Source organism: Canis lupus, chromosome 20 (assembly GCF_011100685.1).
Source record: "Canis lupus familiaris isolate Mischka breed German Shepherd chromosome 20, alternate assembly UU_Cfam_GSD_1.0, whole genome shotgun sequence".
In the NCBI taxonomy this organism is placed as follows: domain Eukaryota; kingdom Metazoa; phylum Chordata; class Mammalia; order Carnivora; family Canidae; genus Canis; species Canis lupus.
In genome coordinates this window covers 53,015,952-53,036,056 of record NC_049241.1, presented here as the reverse complement: position 1 = coordinate 53,036,056, position 20,105 = coordinate 53,015,952, and the positions used below count along the sequence as shown (strand labels likewise).

The following is a 20,105-nucleotide window of genomic DNA, read 5'->3' as shown; positions in this document are numbered from 1 at the left end:
GCCAGGCCACTCTCAAGGCCCCGCCCCCCCGGGAACGCTCTCTAATCAGAGGCAGTTTCCTCTCCGAAGCCCCGCCCCCGCGGCCGGCTTTTCCCAGGCCCGTGCCTAGACGCGGCGGGTGACGCCATCGGGCCGCGTCGCCAGAAGGTCACACGGGATCCAGCAACATGGCGGCGGCGGCGCTGTGGGGAGGCTGGTGCCGCTGCCCGCGGGTAAGCGGACGTGCGGGGTCGGATGGGGAGGTGGGGGCGGGTCTAGGGAGCTCCAGGCCTGCGACCTCCAGGGCCTTTTGGTCCGCGGGCCTTTGGCCCCCTCGGCCCTTCCTTGGGCTCGGCGAGAGCCCTGGGGCTGGGGCGTTGGGGCGGCGGAGGCCGGGCCCGGGGTCCCGGAGCGAAGCTCACGGGCGGGGGCTGAGCGCGCCGGGGGTGAGGGCGGCGGCCAGGCGCGGGGCCGGGGGCGAGCGAGTCCCCCGTCGCTGCCTGATCAGACTCCACGTGCACCGGGGACTGAATGGTGGCCTTGGCGCCCAGCGGAGACACAGCGAGAAGGCGGCAAAACACCGTGACAGTCGCGGCTCGCGTTTTTATACGCCGGGCTCTCTCCCGAGAACATTTCCTGCGTCGCTGCCCCTGACCCTCCGCGTGCACGTGCGGGGGGAGTTCCCGCGCTGGCTGACAGCTTGCGTCCGCAGGGGCGGTGGGGGTTCCCGTGTGCGTAGCGCACTCAGAGCAGTAGAACTTGAGGCTGCTGCTGCTTGGCGCTGATTCACAGGTTAGGAAACGGGGCCTCGGGAACGTTAAGCAACCTGCCCACGGTCTCAGCTAGTGAGGTAGCCGACCTGGTCAGAAGCCTGGATGAGACGGACTGCAGAGCCAGACCCTGCGGGGAGAAGAGATCTCCTAGGGATCCTAGTGTGGGGAGAAAGAAGCTCTCTCTGACTGAGAGATCCCCCCGCCCCCCCCCTTGACTGCTTGACTATTTGAGAGTTGAGAGGCTGTATTTACACGTGTTTGGATTTAGGCACAAAACCGGTCGGGAACCAACCTCTTAGGTTTGGGCTTACTGTGGGACTTCCTTCCCAAGTTAGACAGCCATGCACTGCTGTCTAAACTGTTGCTGAAGTCAGCGGCTCCAAGATGAATAGGTGTAGGCATCTAGAGAAAAATGACTTAAACTCTTGGGAGTTATTCTTCCCCCACCCCCAGCATGGGACTCGAACTCACCACCCCAGGATCAAGAGTCTCCTGCTGTTCTGATTGAGCCAGCCAGGTGTCTCAGGAGTTGCTCTTTTTTTTTTTTTAAGATTTTATTTATTTATTTATTTATTTTTTTAAATTTTAATTTATTTATGATAGTCACACACAGAGAGAGAGAGAGGCAGAGACATAGGCAGAGGGAGAAGCAGGCTCCATGCACCAGGAGCCCGATGTGGGATTCGATCCCGTGTCTCCAGGATCGCGCCCTGGGCCAAAGGCAGGCGCTAAACCGCTGCGCCACCCAGGGTTCCCAAGATTTTATTTATTTATTCATGAGAGACACACACACACACACACACACACAGAGAGGCAGAGACACAGGCAGAGGGAGAAGCAGCCTCCATGCAAGGAGCATGACGTGGGACTCGATCCCGGGTCTCCAGGATCATGTCCTGGACTGAAGGTGGCGCTAAACCGCTGAGCCACTGGGGCTGCCCTCAGGAGTTGCTCTCGAGCTACAATTGTATGAGTTTGGGATGTTGCTTAGAGTTCCTGGAGACAGAAGGCGTGGAACAGGGAGAGGAAAGGCCCAGGGAATGTGGAAATGGAAAAGTGATCCTGTGGGGTCATTGACATCAATGTGCCTGGCTCAGTGCTGGGTGCTAGGGTGCATTGTTGAACAGGACCTTGCACAAGCCCTTCTCTCATGGAGCTTAAGTTCTTCATTTGGGGGCAGCCTTGCAGAAGCAGGGCAGGCTTGTGAGAGAAGACTGCTTATTGCCAGCATCGAGGCTCTGGGTGCCCATTTCAGTCTACAGGCTTAAATCAGACTGGCACAATTCACCTTCTTCCACCATAGTTTGTCATTTCCTGGGACTCCCAGGTTCAGAGGCAGGAAGTAGACATGGACACTGGAGGGGTAGGTCCAGTGTCTTTCCCGCAAGATCCCGTTGGCTTCTCAGAATTTAGCAAGATTGCACAGCGTCTAGCATGCAGCAGGCATGCGGTAAAAACCAGCAAATGGGTCTTGGGTGACCCCCTGCTTTTTAGTGTGGTCTGCTTACTTCCCAGCCGTTCTCTAACCTGAATGGGTCTTTCTCTTTTCTCCTCCAATCAGAGATGCCTCGGGAGTGGAGTCCAGTTTCTGTCCAGCCACAACCTAGTGCCACTACGCCATGGTACCTATCAGATACGCCAGCCCGGTGGAGAGCTGCCCGTGGTGAGTGACTCAGAATGCCAGCAAGCTGAGCGGAGGGGCAAGTTTTCTGAACGATGAGACTCAGTTAACAGGAGAGAGGGCTGCAGGATGTTGCCCACATCCATTGCTGGGGGCAATAGATTGGCTGGCATTCCACATCCAAGACCTTCGGGGTTTCGGAGCCCAGCACCCTGGTCCTCCTAGGATCTTGAGAAATGCTGGGCATTATCAGGGGTAGAGCTCCCGCCTGATAAAGTAGATGATGTGTCAGCTCTAATGGCTGGAAAGGCATCCCTGGACTCAGCTGAAATCCACCTCCCTGTAGCTCTTCCCCTTTGTGGGTGACAGCCCTCCAGGCATTTGAGCAGAGTTACCCATCTCCGGGGCTTGGTTTCCTGTTTCTCTTGTTCCTCACAGACAGCATTTGCTAGAGCTTTTGGTCTCCCCATCATTCCTCTTCCACCATGCCTCTGTCTGTTGGTGCTCACCACCACGGGGAAGAAAGCCCAGAAGCTGACATACTTCCCCAACCCCACACACTGGGGCAGCCCACACCCTTCCCTCCAAGCCTCCTCTCAGCCAGGTGACTCTCACACAGGCTTTGTCTCCCTGATCCTATCCTGGAGCTTTTGTGGGCGTGGCACATGTCCTGTGGCCCTTCCTCAACCACCACCACAGCGTGCAGCCATGGAATGCGTGGTAGGGCTTCTGCAAGGTGGCACAGTCCCACAGTCTTAGAACCTGGACATTCCACTCCCTACCCCAGAAAGGCTGGCCTGGATGTTGGCTCTGGGGTTTGATAGGGGCTCAGGGGTGAGTCACCCTGAAAATGGGAGGGTGGGCCCCAACCACTGCTCCATGGCGTGGCTCCCTCACATGGTTCTTCAAACCTTCCCTTTTCAGAGCCTATGCTCATGCTTGCGGCGAAGCAGGAATCCGAACCTGGCTTAGTCTGACCCTGAAGCCTGTGTCTTGGGTAGCATGCTGGCTCTTGTGCCTAGAGTGGGGCTTTGGCCTTTCTTCTGGCCTCCCTAGGCTCTGGCATCTGGGTGTGTTGGGTTTTCCTACCAGGGGAGACCCCTGAACTTTGACTCTTGGTGACGGTGATCCTGTGGGTTGACAAGGGAAGTTTGTACCAAGCCCTGGGGTGACATGTGTCCCAACTTGGGACTTGAGAGGAAGTCAAAGGAAGAAGCTACCCTGGTCCCAGAAGCCCAGTAAGTAGGGCCCTATGCCAACTTCTTGGGGGGCCATAAAATCCTTTCAACTCCAGTCCTGGGACAAGGGCCCCTTTGGGTGTTGACCTTTGCCTTGGGCGAGCACATCTGCGTCCCCATGAGGATTCAAAGCTGCACCTGTTTCTCAGTCAGGGTCTCCTCTGTTGGAGGGGGAGCCTGGTACTTTGTTTTGTTTTAGAATAGACTTTATTCCTTTGAGCACTTGTAAATGTACAGAAAAATTGAACAGGGAGTACAGAGGGTCCCCATCAACTTTCTTTCCCCCCTCCTCCCACCTGGGCAGGCAGTTTGCAGTTTTCTCCATGAGATGCGTCTTGCCTCAGTGTGGCCCATTTGTTACAACCCAGTACCAGTATATTATTAGCTGAAGCCTGTAGTTTACCTCACACTTCACCCTGAGTATGGTGCATCCCAGGGGTTTGGACAAATGTCTGCTGTGTGTCCACCATTATAATGTCCCATAGAGTAGTCTCTGTGCCCATTCACCCCCCTAGCAGCCCCTGACAACACCTGATCCTTTTCCTGTCCGAATGGTTTCACCTTTTCCAGAAGGTCCTAGAATGAGGATCATACCCCCCTAGCAGCCCCTGACAACACCTGATCCTTTTCCTGTCCGAATGGTTTCACCTTTTCCAGAAGGTCCTAGAATGAGGATCATACCATCTGGAGTCTCTTCAGACCAGCTTCTCTCACTCAGTGATACTCAGTGAGGTTCCTCAGTGTCTTTTTAATTTTTTTTAAAGATTTTATTTATTTATTCATGAGAGACAGAGAGAGAGGGGGTGGGGGGCACAGACATAGGCAGAGGGAGAAGCAGGCTCTATAAAGGGAGCCCGATGTGGGACTTGATCTTGGGACTCCAGGATCACGCCCCAGGCCGAAGGCAGCCACTAAACTGCTGAGCCACCCAGGGATCCCCCCTCAGTGTCTTTTTAAAATTGAGATATAATTGACACATGACAATGTGTAAGGCCACACCTCTTTTCATGGCTTGCTAACTCATTTCTTTTTATTACTGAATGATGTTTCATTGTCTGGATATCTCACAGCTTATCACCTGATGCTTTTTTTTATCGTTTTTTTTTTTTTTCCCCTGAAGATTTTATTTATTTATTGGAGAGCGAGAGCATGAGCGAGGTGAGGAGCAGAGGTAGAAGCAGGCTTCCCACTGAGCAGGGAGCCTGATGTGGGACTTGATCCCAGGACCCTGGGATCATGACCTGAGCCAAAGGCAGACACTTAACCAGCTGAGCCAACCCGGTGCCCTTCACTTGATGCTTCTTTAATTTGACTTTTATCGCTCATAAAAGAGGTAGCTCTTCATCGTGAAACCCTGCATCAGCCCAAAGGAGAAAGTAAAAACCCTTTATTTCTTTTATGTTCTTTCTAGTCCAGATCCTATTCTTCCGGAAACAGGAAAGGCTTTCTCTCTGGTTTGCTGGATAATATCAAACAAGAATTAGCCAAAAACAAAGAAATGAAAGAAAGTATTAAAAAGTTCCGAGATGAGGCCCGGAAGTTGGAAGAGTCGGACGCGCTCCAGGAAGCCAGAAGGAAATACGTGAGTCCCTCTGCTTCGCGTCTCCCCTGGTGGCACACTTGCTTCCCACACAGTGCCGGCGTGGCAGGGGAAGGTGAGGTCACTGCACTGACACTGTGGGGGGCGAGGGGACAGGAGTACATCGTCAGCCCTCCTTTTCTGCGGTGAGATAGAGCCTGTTCTCTGTACACTGGCAGCACCGGCTTCTGGAAACTTGTGAGAAATTTCAGGGTCTCGGAGCCTCCCTGCCCCGCCCTGCTGGATCAGAGTGTGCATTTGCCCAGGCTCCCCTGGTGACCGCTTGAGCAGTAGGTTTGAGATGCACTCCTCCTGAGAGCTGGTCGTGGCCCTCTGAATGAAGCAGGTAGACAGCAGGTTACAGTGCGTGTGTCGTTAATAACGGGCACATCTCTTACAGAGCAGCTGTCAGGTGTCTGCCACAGCGAGTGGGCTCCGCAGCCTCTGCCACATGAGGGCTCTGTGAGGTGGGGGCAGCCTCCCCATCTTACCCATGGGTGCCTGCTCCAGGTCTCTTGTTTTTTTCCTTCTGTTGGCCCCCTCCCAGGCCATGCTCAAGGCCTGTTCCATCTGAGGGCCTGTGGGGATTTGAGCTGTTGGAAGATCACCCTTCCTTTCTGTTAAGGAGGGGAGTGGGCTGAGGAGTGGGCAAGGAGCCAGTCAGGTGGAACAGTGACTATGGGAGATCCGGCAGTGGCTGGCAGCTGCAGGCAGTGGCAGGCAACTGTGCAGAGTGAGGCAGGATAATGTCCATGAGCCAGGGGAGGGTGCAGGATCACCCCTGCGCCAAGCAAGAGACTGGAGCCAGGGGCGGGGCCTCAAGGGTCTCCATCCGTCATGTCAGCCTTAGGTTGCTAAGCCCACAAGGGAGGTCAGGGGCAGTGAGGGGCACCGGGGTGGGGAAGGGGCCCGGGTGGCCAGGCTGGCGAGGGAGAGGGCTGCTGAGAAAGTGCTTCTTTGGACCCTTGCTTGTAAGATAACTGCTGTGTTGTAACAAAAAGAAACAACATCCCTATCGTAGAAAACGATTGAATCTGAAACGGTGCGGACGAGCGAAGTGATAAAGAAGAAGCTGGGGGAGATCACAGGCACGGTGAAGGAGGTAATGGTCGAGGGGCCCCCACGCTCTGTTGGCTGCGGCGCCTGGGCCATCTGTTCCTCGCCTCCGGGAGGAGAGCGGCGCTGGAAGCAGCGGGCAGAGCTGGCGCCTGGGCAGGGCGTGACTTGGCACAGGGATGAATAGCCGTGGGTGGCAAGCAGGGGAGATCCAGCCAGGGCGGGTGGCTTCCGGAGTTAGGGTGCACGGCGCCCCTCAGGAAGGAGGGTGAAGACGGACTAGCCCACGTGCCCTGCAGTTTACCACTTGGGTTAGAAGCTTCTGTGCCACTAGCAAAGACAGGAGGATAAATGAGAATTTTTTTCTTCCTGCCTAAAAACAGGGAAGTGCTGCTTACCACCCTCCACAGTGGGGCCGCCACAGGGGTTTTCTTTTTGTTACTTATTTTGCTCTTCTCTCTTCTGGGCAGGAGAGAGAGGCAGGCCAGTCTGGTGCTGGGGACAGGCTCCTCACCTTTTATCCCGAGGCTGCCCCGCCCGCCCGTTCTGGGGAGAACCCAGTTGACCTAGTGCCCAAGGGCCCAGCACCCCAGACATAGTCCACAGTGGACCTGAGACTCAGGGCCCCATGGGCCAGATGAGCTCAGAGCACTCGTTCCTGCCCTTTGAAGGACTGGGCTGGCCTTAGCTCTGGGGGAGCTTGTGCAGGCCCCGAGGGGTGCTGAGCTGACACCTCCATCCTCTGTCTCAGTAGAGTCTTGACGAAGTCAGTAAAAGTGACCTTGGCCGGAAAATCAAGGAGAGTGTGGAAGAAGCCGCCAAGACTGCCAAGCAGTCCGCCGAGTCGGTGTCCAAGGGTGGGGAGAAGCTGGGCAAGACTGCCGCCTTCAGAGCCCTCTCCCAGGTGGGTTGGGCTGGCGTGCTCGGCCGGGGATGCCCTTGGCGTGGCCTGCTCTGAGTCCTGGAGACGGAGGGCCCACTTGAGGCAGCAGGTCTATGCTGCACTCCTGGCTGAGTACCCTTGGGCAAGTCACAGCCCCTGGGGAGCTGCAGGTTAATGCACCAAGAGCCTCTCAGCTGCTAAGCCTCCTTAGCTTGTGTCCATAAACCAGGGACCTTTGCACTTAGGGTGACTTGAGGTCTTGAATTCGTTCCGAATCACCTGTCGAATCTTCCCACAGCTGGGCCCTCTGCTGGCCACAGAGGCCACAAGGTAGAAAGTCCACGTTTCTGCTCTCAAGGGCCCTGGGGGACGAGTAGTTCCTGAGCGACATGTGACAAGAGAACATACGGGGAACGGGCCACAGGTGGAGAGGGCGGGCTATGCAGAGGGGTTGTGCACAGCCAGCTTCACGTGGCCAGAGCAGCTGCAGGAAGAGGTCTGGGGGAAGTGAGAGGGAGGCCGAAGAAAAGTGGAGTGCATCTGGAACAGTCCTGCTCTCCATGTGGGGAAGTCAGGCAGGTCACTCTGAGCTACGTGACCCTGGGGTGCCATCAGCCACTAGATTGGGGTTCCCTGACTTGGGGCACAAAGGCACAGGCCCATCGTGGGGGTCCACAGCATTGGGAGGGTCCCGAGTGCCCACCGCGTGGCTGGCTGCTTTCCTCCAGGGGGTAGAGTCCGTGAAGAAGGAGCTCGATGAGAGTGTGCTGGGACAGACGGGGCCCTACCGGAGGCCGGAGCGGCTAAGGAAGAGGAAGGAGTTTTCGGGAGAGAAGTTCAAGGAAGAGAAGGTGTTTGAGCCCAACGAGTAGGTAGCAGACCGGCCAGCGCGCACGTCCCACCCCAGAGTGTGTGCGCGAGCGCCCGCAGAAGGTTCCTGCGGTTGACATCCGTTCTTACTCCGGCTTCTCTTCTGCTCAAGTGAACTTAGAGGAGAGGGTGGGGTGTTGGGGACGGGAGAGAGGAGGCAGGAGGAGAGGTGAGGGGTGGGCTGTCCTGCTACATCCCTTCCCATGGGGCCGGGCAGGTGCCCAGGGGCTCCCACGCCGCTGCTCACCACCGCCCGGTCTTCCCCAGGGAGGCCCTGGGAGTCGTGCTGCACAAGGACTCCAAGTGGTACCAGCAGTGGAAAGACTTCAAGGACAACAACGTGGTATTTAATCGTGAGTGTTCACATCTCGGAGACTCAGCTGACAGCGTAGCCGTGACGGCGGACACTTACTGAGTGCTCCCCATGTGCTGGGCACAAGCCAGACCCCCACTTTACAGAGGAGGAGACCGGGGTCAGAGAGGACCAGCCACTTCCACAGGATCACCCAGCCAGTGAGCAGCAGAGCCCTGGCAAAGCACAGGCCGCCCTGTGTATGCGGGCAGCCTGGTACATTTGGGCTGGCGGGCAGGGACCCTACTGTGGGGGCTGAGTCACTCATCTCTGCCCTTGCCAGAGCCACTGCTAGCAGTAGGGCGGCCAGGCACACCCCCCTCGCAGGGGGCATGGCCGTGGATTCCACCGTGAGACACTCCCTCATCGGGCAGGACGGGAGGCACTGGTGGGCCCCGGCCAGCCTGCTCGAGGCCCTGGAGGTCTCTGTTCTGATCTGGGACATGGGGCTTCCCAAGAACCAACAGGGACAAGGATACGCCTTTGTCCCATGAAGGGGGCTGGAGGCCTGTCTCCTCTGCAAGGAGAGCCCCGGCGTGCAGGGCGGGCCCCTTGGCCCACCACTGGAGAATTAGCCTTGGAGAGGCCCCCCCCCCATTTCCCCTGCCTGCACAGAGGGTGGGTCTCACGGGGCCCCCTGACCCTGGCCCATGTCCCCACAGGGTTCTTTGAGATGAAAATGAAGTATGACGAAAGTGACAATGCGCTCATCCGGGCATCCCGGGCGCTGACAGACAAGGTGACAGACCTGCTGGGTGAGTGGCTTGCCCGTCCTTGCCACCTGGGCCAGCAGAGGGTGGTGGGAGGGGGTGACCAGGCCCTGGACCCACTCCTGGCTTGGCTGCCTCCAGGGGGCCTGTTCTCCAAGACGGAGATGTCAGAGGTGCTCACGGAGATCCTGCGAGTCGACCCGGCCTTTGACAAGGAGCGTTTCCTGCAGCAGTGTGAGAACGACATCATCCCCAACGTCCTGGAGGTGGGTTGCCGCCTCAGTGGGCCCTCCCCGTCCTACCCTGCCTGTGTCCCATGGGCCACAGCCTGATGGCAGACACCTGTCCTGCCTTCAGAGGCCTGAGCACCCCCACGCTGGGTCCTTGGCGGTCATGCACCTCTGAGAAGGCACCAGGGTCACCTGCGGGCCCTGCTGCCCCCTCACGATAGCGGCTGATTTCTTGCTTCGCCTGTGGGGTGCGTCCGCTCCAGGGACTGAGTTCCCTTTCCCCATGTCCCGGCGGCAACCCCTGCCTCCCTTGAACGCTGGACTGGAGCCTCCTGTCTGGCTCCCTGGTGCTCCACAGAGGCCTGAGGTAGTTCCCTGGGGGCTGCAGTGAGCGGCCGCCCGGGGCCTCCCCTTCCACCCCTGCCCCGTCTGCTCCTTGAGCCCCCAAGATGTGGCCGGAGCCCGGGCCTTGGGAAGTCCTACTGAGACCACAGACCCTCCTCCTGCCTCCTCCGTCCCAGTGACCTTCGTGTGGTCCCCTCCCCCTCCGATTTCCCAGGTCCCTCACGCCACTTTGGGCAGGGCCGGGAGGAGGTAGAAATGGAGCGATCCCCAAAAGCAGCAGTCCCAGCGCAGGCAGTTTCTTCTAGGGTGAGGATGGCTCGGCCCCCAGCTTGCCTGTGGTTTCCCCCGGGCCCTGGGCTCCTCCATCACCTTCAGCGGGTTCAGCCCTGCCTCCCAAGTTCCTGCAGAGGCATCCCCCCCATGACCCGTGGGGAGGCCGCCCCCGGGACCCCTGCTCTGCCCCTGCCCTGGCCCCTGACTGCCCACGTGGGCTGCTCATGCCTGTGGGGACCCAGCTGTGCAAGACTCCCTCCCCAGTGGGGGGAGAATGTGGCTCCCGGCCTCCTTGGTTCCGTCTCCTGGCCAGATGAGCCTGCCACGCCATCACCTCCTCTGCCTCTCACACGAGGCCCTCGGGGCCACCCTAGGCTGCCCGGGGTCACACACCCAGGCCCTTGTTCCCCGGGGCCTGAGGAGGGGTGTCCATTGCTGCGGCCCAGCCCGAGGCCGCTGCCCCCCCCCAGTAGAGCCTGTAGGGTAGGGCCTCCTACCTACATAGTCTCCCCTTAGTCTCGAGCTAAGTTTGTTTTTGTCACCTTTTCCTTTTTAGGCCATGATTTCTGGAGAGCTCGACATTCTCAAAGATTGGTGCTATGAAGCTGTGAGTACTTCTTTCTCTCTTTCAATGTTTTTTCTAGTTAGGCCTAAAAAGAATCACAGCTTAGAGATGTGCTTGGGTGACACCATCTGAGAAGGGTATGACGGGGCCTGGTGTCCTATTGAGGGGGGCCCCAGGGGCCGGGGCTGGGGTGGGGTGGGGCCACGAAGACCTCTGCACGTGTGTGACCTTCCCATCCCCGGGCCAGAGGCCATCAGCACGCCCGTGTCACAGGCGTCACGAGGGTACAGTGTGAACACAGAAGCAGCACCGCAGGACGCGTGAAGCGCTGGCTGGACTCATTAGCTGTTCTCCCTTCGAGTTCCCGAAACACAGAACAAAACAGATGGTGATAGATTTTCCCGCACAGGGAGGAGCTGCATGTCCTGAGGAGGCCTGACTGCTGCCCAGAGTCGGGGCTCAGGGTCCTGGGGCTACTTGGCGGCAGTGGCGCCGGGCTGTGGACAGCAGGGCAGCCGTCCCCAGGAGCGCGCCCTGTCTGCCCGGGCCTGGCAGCCTCAGCGTCCCTGCTCCCTCCCTGACCGCTGTCTTCATGCAGCTTTTTTTTTTTTTTTTCAAGCTTATTTGTATTAAGCAATCCAGAGCCTTTTTTGGCTGATTCTGTTCTGCTTCCAGCTCACAAACAAGTTGGAGAAAGCAGAGGAGAAGATGTCAGATTTTTTTTTTTTTTAAATACTCCTCTGCATGGTGACTAATCCAGCAGGCATTTGTGAGTGGTGTGTTGGGTTTTTTTTTGTTTTGTTTTGTTTTTTTTAATACTTTGGGACCATTAGGATGTGGTTGATTATCTTTGCCAGGGAGCTGCTGCTGCCCCTGGAAATGCACTTGAAAGTGCAGGTGCTCACACACAGGTGTTTCTTAAATGTCATTTTTGAGAATCGTACGAGAAAGGGGAGTTGGCAGCATTTTTTTTTTCTTGGTAGATCGGTTGTTTCCATAAAAAGTAGGTGTTATTGGAATGTCTTCCATCACAGTTGCTGTGTCCAGAGAAGCTTCCAGAGGAAAGCTACAAGGCTGCACATGTCCCTGGCCTGGGAAGCAGGCTCAAGGGGGCCAGGGGTGTCGTTGGGGGCGCCGCTGCCCCTCGGGAAGGACGGGGGGCTGTGGCCAGAGGCTTCCCGGAGGAGCTGGTCAGCGAGGAGGAGGCACCCCGGGCAGCTCATTCCAGAGCAGCCATGGGTTAGGGCAAATCCTAGAAAACAGGTTTGATTCCAGGCCAAGAATCAGAGTGCGGTGAATATGGGCAAGTCCAAGATCAGCCAGGGAGGCCTCAGCTTCTCTCTGGGAGTGGGTTCAGATCCTGCTGCGGGAACGTCCCTGCTCTACCGATGAATACCCCCTGGAGCTGGTTGTGCCGCGCTGCCTTTATAACGAGGGGAGGGTGTGTGATTCGGGCCAGCAAACGGGTGGCACCAGCCTTCCTGCTTGGACCTGTGCTCCTGGCATCTGCCACTCCTGGCATAGCACACCCAGGCGCCAGGAGCCATTTCTGGAAGGTACAAGAGCCGAAAGCATGGAAGCACGCCGGCGGGCCCGGCGGCAGGGAGAGGTTCCCAGGACAGTGCGCCGGGCCCCACGGCAGGTGCCACAGCCTCTCCGGTGGCACGGTGCCTTGGCGGGGCTGGTGTTCAGGGTGTGACCACGGGCGTGTCTGGCTTCTCGTTGCAGACCTACAGCCAGCTGGCCCACCCGATCCAGCAGGCCAAGGCGCTGGGCCTGCAGTTCCACTCCCGCATCCTGGATATCGACAATGTCGATGTGAGTGTCTCTTCCGGGGTGGGGGTGTGCTCGTCACGGGCCCCTGTCCCGGGAGGAGCTGTGGCATGGCCACGGGCTTGGGTTAAGTGACCTCCAGGGTCCCTTTCAGCGGGAGGTTCCCATAAGCATGTGGTAGGAGAATTAGACGGGTGCGAGACGCGGCGGCGCTGCTGCCCAGACCTCGGGCCCCCAAGGCAGTGCTGTCTCTGCGCCTTTATTGGGAAGGGTGGGAGCTTTGTCGGGACTGCTCAGGCCCCGACGGTGCCTGTGGGCAGCTGAAGGCACACTGAGGCCTCTGTGCCCGCCCAGCACAGGTCTGGTTCCAGGAGGCTGCCGGGGTCTGGGGTGGCTGCATGGATCCTTAGCAGTTGAGACTCCGGTTCACATTGGGAAGCATTTTTGTGGGAGTCCCCCACCCAGAAATGGGTGACTTCTCCCACTCCTTCTGGGGCCTGGTTCCACCGCCGGGACCAGTGGAGCGGGAAAGGGGGATCTGCAGCACAAAGGGAGCAGCAGGGAAGGGGTGTGGCCACTCTTAAGCACCCCCACACTCCCCCTGCAGCTGGCCATGGGCAAGATGATGGAGCAGGGGCCTGTGCTGATCATCACCTTCCAGGCCCAGCTGGTGATGGTGATCAAGAACCCCAAAGGCGAGGTGGTCGAGGGCGACCCGGTGAGTGAGGGAAGAGGTTACGCAGGCCCCGGGGGGTGGCCGCCTTCAGCCACCTCGCACCATGGCAGTGTAGAGCCCAGAGGCTCCGTGACTGCAGACTAAAGCGGGGCGGCGCCGAGAAGTCTAGGGCCCTGGCTGGGCCTGGTGGAGGGTGGAGGGTAACCGACCTCTCTGGTTGGGCCAAGTCCTGAGTCTAGCCTCGGGACCCCAGCCCCAGGCTAACGCCCCAGCCCCACTCCGTGGGCTCCGCAGCCTCCCCTCTGCTCTGCAGAGCCTGCCCACCCCCGCGGCCCGTCCTAGCCCTCACCTTCCCCACCTCCGCAGGACAAGGTGCTGCGCATGCTGTACGTGTGGGCGCTCTGCCGAGACCAGGACGAGCTCAACCCCTACGCCGCCTGGCGGCTTCTGGACATCTCAGCCTCCAGCACAGAGCAGGTCCTCTGAGCGCAGTGGCCACGACGCCACGACCGGGGGCTCCTGGGCTGGCTCAGCACGCGCTGGACACGCCGAGGACTGGTGTCCGGCTGCAGCAGCTCGACCTGAGGACAGGACTGTTGGTTTTCTACCGGGCGGCTACGGAGCCAGCTGCACGGGGAAGGGCGGGGGGCTGCGGGGGCTGCTCCCACAGTCAGCCCCGCGCTGCCGCTGTGCCCGGCTGTGCCCCGTGGGGGCTGCTGGGCGGGCTCACTGCGGTGCACAGGCCGGATGGTGCCGGGGACCCTCTGGAGGCAGGATGGCGGGCCCGGGCCCCCGCCGCTCAGAGCAGCCCACTGGCCACGTCAGCCAGGCCATTTGGGCTGTTTATTTTACCAGTGCCCTTACTACCCTGTGTACATGCCTGAGATCTGGAAAGAATAAAGTGCAGGAGAGCAACCTGGGTGGTCCGAGGTGTCTGTCACTGGGGTGGGGGATGGGGCTGGCTGGCCGGGAGCTCCCGAGGCGGTGGCCAAGGTCACTGAAGGAGCCGCAGCCCTAGAGGGGGCGGCCTTGCCTGGTCAGGACCCTGCCCCCTGGGGCGGGGGCGCCGTGAGCAGAGCGAGGGAGCCTGGTGGGGTCCCTAGAGCTGGAGGAGCTTGGACGCCAATAGGAGCGCCTCTTGGAGGCGCTGGGATCCGCCCGCACTGGACGTGTGGTCGAGGGGCGCTCGCAGGGTGGGGGGGCCGGGCCGCGCCGCCGGGGGCGCCTGCGGGGGCGGAGTGGGCGCGGTCCCGGGCGCCCAGGCTCCCCGCGGCCTCGCGGCGGCGGGGGTCTCCAGGCGACCCGCGGCGGCAGCTCGGTGCTCCCGAGGCCGGGGCGGGGTCGCGGGCCCGCGCACCGCTCCCTGCGCAGCCTCCGCCCCCCGCGGCGGCCCCGCCCCCGTCGCCATGGGAACAGCCGCGGCGGCCCGGCTAGCGCGCGGCTCGCCTGCCTCGGTCTCCGGCGCTCCAGGGGCGGGTGGGGTGGGCTGAGCCCGGGCCGCCGCCGCCGCCGCCGCCGCCGCCGCCGCCGCCGCCGCCGCCGCCGCCGCCGCCGCCGCCGCCGCCGGGGAGACGCCGAGAGCGGAGCCGGCGCGGGTCCCGGAGGAGAGCGCAGCCACCGGGCGCTCGGTCCCCGTCCCGGTCGAGGCCAGGGTGAGGGGCGCGGCGGGGCGGGGGCGGTGGGGGAGGGGTCCCCGGGGCGCCGAGACAAAGGGAGCGGGGATGGGGGACCGGGCTTCGCCCCGCTGCGCCGCCCGGGCTGCGCGTTCGCACCTGTTGTGCGCGGGCCGGCCGGGCCGGGCTCCCTCTCCCCACTCTCCGCGCCCCCACCTGCGCGCACGGCCGGAGTTGGGTCCCCGCGTGCCTGCGGCGGCGTGCCCGCGGGCCGGGCTTGGGCGTAGCCGGGGGACGGAGGCGCGGGCGGGGGCTGGATCTGGGAAGGGCGGGGGCGGGGGCGGGAGCGGGGCGCAGGGGCGGGAAGGCGCGGCCTCATCCCCGCGCCCCGGGCGGGCCCTTCCTCCGCAGGGCGCGCGGCGATGTGAGCCATGAGCGCGGCGTGGACGCTGTCCCCGGAGCCGCTGCCGCCGTCGACGGGGCCGCCGGTGGGCGCGGGCCTGGACGCGGAGCAGCGCACGGTGTTCGCCTTCGTGCTGTGCCTGCTCGTGGTGCTGGTGCTGCTGATGGTGCGCTGCGTGCGCATCCTGCTCGACCCCTACAGCCGCATGCCCGCCTCGTCCTGGACCGACCACAAGGAGGCGCTCGAGCGCGGGCAGTTCGACTACGCGCTGGTCTGAGCCTGCCGGGGCCTCCCTCCGAGGGCCCACCCGACGGGGGCGCCGCCTGGCAGGGACCGCGCTCGGCACCCCGCCCCGCAGCCTAGCCCGAGGGGGAGGGCGGCAGAGGCCCGGCTCCTCCCCCTCCTCCCCCTCCCATCTTTCCTCCCGGCCCGGCCGGAGCCCCCACTTCGTGCCTTCATCCCGCCCCGTCCTCGCCCCGTAACTGGGAAGAGGACCCCCACCCCGCAGCCCCCGGCATACGTATAGGTGGCTTTGCTCTTGTCCTGCCGCCGCCGAGCATGAATGTCATGTCCGTCCCCGGATGCGGGGGACCCCCGTGGCCCCCCTCCCTCCCCTGTGGTCTGGCCACCCTCACGCCTCCGCCCCCGCCCCCCCCTTAAGTGTTGAGCTGCTCCGGCGGGCGGGGCAGGCTCTCCTGCGCCCGCGGGGTGGACGCCGCCTACCAACATGCCCTGCACGGCCTGCCCCGGAGACTGGGGAGACGGGAGACGGGACAGCACCAGCGGCCGCCGTGTCCAGGACGCGCGGCGCCCTCGCTGGGAGGAGAGCGCGGGCAGGTTCTGTGCCGCCCCAGCCCCGGTCGGCGCCCCTCCCCCAGTCCCCGCCTCTGCCCCCGCCTGGTCCTCCCGCCGCGTCCCCCTGATGCCTTCTCCTGTCGCCGCCGCCGAGGCCTTCCCCGTGCCGCCTCCTGCCTCCCTGCCTCTGAGCCGACGGTGTCAATAAAAGCTATTATTGAGCGCTTACTACATGCCAAGCGCGCGAGTTAGCGCCTCTTCAAGACCAGGCCGAGCCCTGTCGGCGTGGCTATTGTGCCCGCCAGGGGACTAAGGTCCAGGGGCTGTGGCCCAGGCAGCCTGGGTGACTTAGCCCGGACTGCACGGAGCGGCACGATTCCAGCCTGGCTGGGATTTGAACCCAGCTCTGCGTTCTCACGTACTCTCCACGGCTGTCCGCGCGGCCCAACGGCCAGGCCGCCTTCTGGCGGCTCCTGTAAGCTGGCGGCCTCCAGCAACACCTTCCTCCTCTCCCTGCCCCAGGGAGACTGGGGGGGGGGGGGGGGCCGGGATGGGCCTGGGTGTCGCCAGGAGGTGGCACGATGCCCTGGCGCCGGCCCGACGCGCGCCCCCGAACCTTCCCGAGCCCGCTTCCTCCTGCCCACCAGCAGCACGCGCTCGGGAAGCCGGGGGGCTGGCAGCACCGAGTGGGCTGGCTGCGCTCCACGCCGCGGAGCGGGGAGATGCGTGCGCCCCCGGGGAGCCTGTGCAGCGGGCGGGGAGAACCAGCGCTTCTATAAAAGGAAGGCTGTTGAGTGCACGGGCTCTGCGAACAAAATTTACCAGCTCCCAGAGGACTAGTGAGGCTGGGCAGGGTGGGAGGGCGGCGCCGCGGTGCCCTGGGAGCCTCCTGCCGAGCCCTGGCCCAGGCTGGCCCTGAATCTACAGGCTCGGCCCGCGGAGGAATGGGGGGGCCCTTGCAGGGAGACCCAGCAGCACTCCTGGGCATTTGGGGCCCTTGGCAGCAGCCTCAACCCTTCCTCTACCAACTCAGCTCCCCCCTCCCTGCTCCTGAGGCCGCTCCAGTCCAGCTCTTCCCCCCCACGCCATCCCCCACCCCTGCGTCACTAAGGCCACCCGGGGGCACTTGCTTCTTCCAGCCTCCTGCCACAGGAGGCAGCCCACCCCAACCCTTGACTCCTACTGGAGGCCTGGCTCCCCTCCCTCTGCTGGCCTATGTGTGCCACGTGAGGTCACCTGCTCCGAAACCCCTGCACCCACACCGGTTGGGCTCAGGCCTCTGATCCTCAACACAAATCATCCAGGGTCCCCCTCCCGGCTGGACCGAGGTCATTCCAGGTGACATTGAAGCAGACCTGGTGGCAGCAGCCTTCCACCCTATGTGCCCCAACATCCCGATTCAGCCCCCGGCACCCTGAACTCTGGCACTCTGACTTCTCCTCCTGGCACTTTGCACCTCTACTCCCATCTGTCACTCAGGAAGAAGGGAGCAAGATGGGTTGACAAGAACTTTACTCACAATTACAGGACAGAGAATACAGGATGTGGGAAGGGACAGTATTTAACTGTGACTTTAACCAAGCTGCCCGACTGCCCCCACCTCAGCTCTGCGGCCAAGCCCCTGTACACCTGTCTGCTGTCTCTGGAGACTCCTGCTGTGTCGGTCATCTTAAAGGCCACCCCCTGCTGCCCACCATGTCAGGGGCCTTCCACCATGACTGGATCCTCATGACAACCCAGTGCCAGCCCAGGCAGGCCCGAGGGCCAGGGGGCTCACAGATGTCTGCTGTGTCATCCGCCTGCCGGGCCTTCACCTTGCAGGGGTGGCTGCCTGGCCCAGAAATTCCAGGGGCACCAAGAATGGGTTCAGGGGACAGACCCCTGCTGCTTGCCAAGGAGACCTTGGTTCAGCAGGCCCAGTGCTCTCAGAGGCCTGGGGAGGGGCCTGGCCTGCGGCCTCCTGCCGGCTGGAGCTTGTCCCAGCATCCTCAGCTGCCGGCCCCAGGCCCTCACTGGCTGGGTCAGGCTGGGGAGCTGTCAGGTGGACGTACATGTCCGACATGTGTTTAACCAGGGCATCGCAGGGCAGGCGCTGCAGCTCCTCGGGAAGTGCCATGAGCAGGTCTAGGACCACAGCAGCCTCTGGAGATGCACACAGAGGGGTAGGGGTGAGGGAAGGGCGGGGTTTGTAACAGGGGGACTCCCACCATCCCTGCCCCTGCCCGTGATCCTCACCAGCGGCAGAGAGTTCAGGGCCATGACACCTGCGGGAGACGGATGACAGGTACTTGTAGATCTTCTCAAAGTCCACGGAGAAGTCTCCCTCAGCCACTTCTCCCTCAGCCGAGGAAGGGTCAGCCAGGAATTCAGAAGATGCCTCGGGGGCCGGGCCATCGGGCTTAGGGGCGGGGCCGGGAGTTTCAGGGCTCGCTTCCTTCTGCCCTCCAGAGGCATCGAGCAACAGTAGCTTTCCACGAGCCTGTGTGGGCTTGGGAGGCTTGGAGTGCAGAAGGCTCATGGGCTCTGTGGCTGCGATGGTGAGTACCTGGCAGGAGGAGACATCACAGAGGGAAGGGCGGAAGTCCTCCCATCGACCACTCCTCTGCGCTGTGCAAGGCTGAGCCCTCCAGCCCCACCTGGTCACCAAACCCTCCCTGCGAGGGGGAACATACAGGAGCTGCCTCGGAAGCGCGTGTCACTGAGGCTTAGGGTGTCCAGGGACAGGCTAGAGTCACAGAGCTGGCAAGAGGAAGGGCCCAGGAGCCAAGTCCCCCTTATTCAGACCTGTAGGGAACACCCCATCCTGCCTGTCGGATGGCTGTACCTGTGAGAAGGCCACAGTCAGGGCTTCCTCCAGCGGGCCTGTTATCTTCTCAGCCAGATCCATCCATACCTGGGTGGGGCGACCAGAAGGCACACGGTCAGCCAGGGAGCCACGCTCAGGGGTCTCCAAGGCCTGCTCCTCCTGGAGATCCCCTGACCAGGTCATCCCCACCCCCAACACCCACGCATGCCCCGGGGCTGGCCTTGGTGGGCCCTTGTCCTGCCTCACCTCGATGGGGGCCGGGGTCTGTGTTTCTCGGCGCCTCGGACCAGGATGCAGCCTCTGGAGGGCCTCCCGGACCGCGCGGCCCTTAAGCTGCCGCAGGAAGTCCCGGACCTGGGGAAGAGAGGAGGTGGCCAAATGGGCCTTCTACACGCCCAGGGTTGGGGAGGGGGACCCACCGCCAGCTCCCTAGCCTCCCGCTACCCAGGGGTACAGGTCTCGGTGTCTCTGCCCCGGGGCTCAGGGCCAGGCCACACGTGTGACCAGCCACCTGATAAAGATGTGAGGCCCAGGGCGGTTCTGGTTCCTCCGCGCAGCCAGGGCCCAGCCCTGCTAAGCACTACCCTGTTCACCTCCCCACTTCACCCTCTCGGCCCCGTTTCCTGGCTCTCAATTCAGCCTCACTCCCGCGGGCTCCTGCTGCCCTTCCCGCCATGTCCTGGGCCTCTGCTCCATCTAATTCCGGAGCCCGACTCCTCAGCCTCTCTCCTCCGCGTGGCCTCCACCTCGCCTCGCCCCGCCCCGCCCCTCGGCCTCCCGCCCCGCCTACACCCAGCCTCCCTCCCAGTTAGCCCCGCCCACACCCCTCCCGCCCCTCAGCCGCAGGCACGCCCCGCCCACCTCCAGCCTCTCCCAAGCTCGCCCCGCCCCTCAACCGCAAGCACGCCCCGCCCACCCCAGCCCCTCTCCCACGTTCGCCCCGCCCCATCCTCGCGTTCGCCCCGCCCACACCCCTCCCGCCCCTCAGCCGCAGGCACGCCCCGCCCACCTCCAGCCTCTCCCAAGCTCGCCCCGCCCCTCAACCGCAAGCACGCCCCGCCCACCCCAGCCCCTCTCCCACGTTCGCCCCGCCCCATCCTCGCGTTCGCCCCGCCCACCCCCCCCCCCGCCCCTCAGCCGCAGGCACGCCCCGCCCACCCCAACCTCCCTCCCAGTTCGCCCCGCCCCAGCCTCGCGTTCGCCCCGCCCACACCCCGCCCCTCAGCCGCAGGCACGCCCCGCCCCCTCCTAGCCCCGCTTCCAGCCGCGTTCCCTTCCCAGGACCCCTCACCTCGGTCTCGCTGCGGCCCGGAAGCTCTCGGGCCAGCTCAGCGGCGTCCGGCTCCGGCTGGCCCTGCCGCGCCTGCAGTAGTCGTAGCAGCTGCCGCTTCTCGCGGGCGCTCCAGGCCGCGGGGCCTGTCACCTCGCCCAGGTAGCGCGCCGGGGCCGTTCGCCGCCGCTGCGGAGGCTTCATGCCGGCGAGGACGGTGTCGGCGTCCCGGGCCCGTTTCCCTGGTGGGCGGGGTTACGGAGGCCGCTGGGGTCAGAAAGCGCGGCGCGGAGGC

The 20,105-nt window shown here is 62.6% G+C and overlaps 3 protein-coding genes across 4 annotated transcripts; 2 read left to right on the top strand and 1 right to left on the bottom strand.

Moving 5' to 3' along the window:
- The first annotated feature begins 79 nt into the window (after positions 1-79).
- TIMM44 (translocase of inner mitochondrial membrane 44) lies at positions 80-13,838 on the top strand. The gene is made up of 13 exons (XM_038567485.1): positions 80-212; positions 2,314-2,415; positions 5,023-5,193; positions 6,212-6,292; positions 7,001-7,150; positions 7,858-7,997; positions 8,267-8,352; positions 9,014-9,106; positions 9,203-9,327; positions 10,466-10,516; positions 12,203-12,292; positions 12,855-12,965; positions 13,290-13,838. Exons 1-13 carry the CDS (start codon positions 168-170, stop codon positions 13,407-13,409), a joined length of 1,365 nt encoding a protein of 454 aa, XP_038423413.1. The 5' UTR covers positions 80-167; the 3' UTR covers positions 13,410-13,838.
- A 626-nt stretch (positions 13,839-14,464) lies between these two features.
- CTXN1 (cortexin 1) lies at positions 14,465-15,307 on the top strand. The gene is given in 2 exon segments (NM_001039054.1): positions 14,465-14,575; positions 14,948-15,307. A coding segment is annotated over 1 exon segment (249 nt). The 5' UTR covers positions 14,465-14,575; positions 14,948-14,967; the 3' UTR covers positions 15,217-15,307.
- A 1,922-nt stretch (positions 15,308-17,229) lies between these two features.
- On the bottom strand, positions 17,230-20,051 carry SNAPC2 (small nuclear RNA activating complex polypeptide 2). Of its 2 annotated transcripts, none has more exons than XM_038567482.1 (5): positions 19,832-20,051; positions 18,787-18,894; positions 18,559-18,627; positions 17,970-18,279; positions 17,230-17,876 (listed from the first exon to the last, which is right to left on the bottom strand). In XM_038567482.1, the coding sequence occupies exons 1-5, from the start codon at positions 20,012-20,014 to the stop codon at positions 17,545-17,547; spliced, it is 1,002 nt and encodes a 333-aa protein (XP_038423410.1). In that variant the 5' UTR covers positions 20,015-20,051; the 3' UTR covers positions 17,230-17,544. The 2 variants fall into 2 exon arrangements, with proteins under 2 accessions (XP_038423410.1, XP_038423411.1); XM_038567483.1 differs by lacking the exon at positions 19,832-20,051 and adding an exon at positions 19,186-19,251.
- Positions 20,052-20,105: the final 54 nt, after the last annotated feature.

Coding starts and splice junctions, on each gene's coding strand:
- TIMM44 (XM_038567485.1), top strand. CDS start 168: ATGGCGGCGGCGGCGCTGTGGGGAGGCTGGTGCCGCTGCCCGCGG. Junction 9,328..10,465: donor TCATCCCCAACGTCCTGGAG/GTGGGTTGCCGC, acceptor TTTCCTTTTTAG/GCCATGATTTCTGGAGAGCT. Junction 10,517..12,202: donor AAGATTGGTGCTATGAAGCT/GTGAGTACTTCT, acceptor TTCTCGTTGCAG/ACCTACAGCCAGCTGGCCCA.
- SNAPC2 (XM_038567482.1), bottom strand. CDS start 20,014: ATGAAGCCTCCGCAGCGGCGGCGAACGGCCCCGGCGCGCTACCTGGGC. Junction 18,895..19,831: donor CGGGCCGCAGCGAGACCGAG/GTGAGGGGTCCT, acceptor TCTCTTCCCCAG/GTCCGGGACTTCCTGCGGCA. Junction 18,628..18,786: donor AGACCCCGGCCCCCATCGAG/GTGAGGCAGGAC, acceptor CGCCCCACCCAG/GTATGGATGGATCTGGCTGA.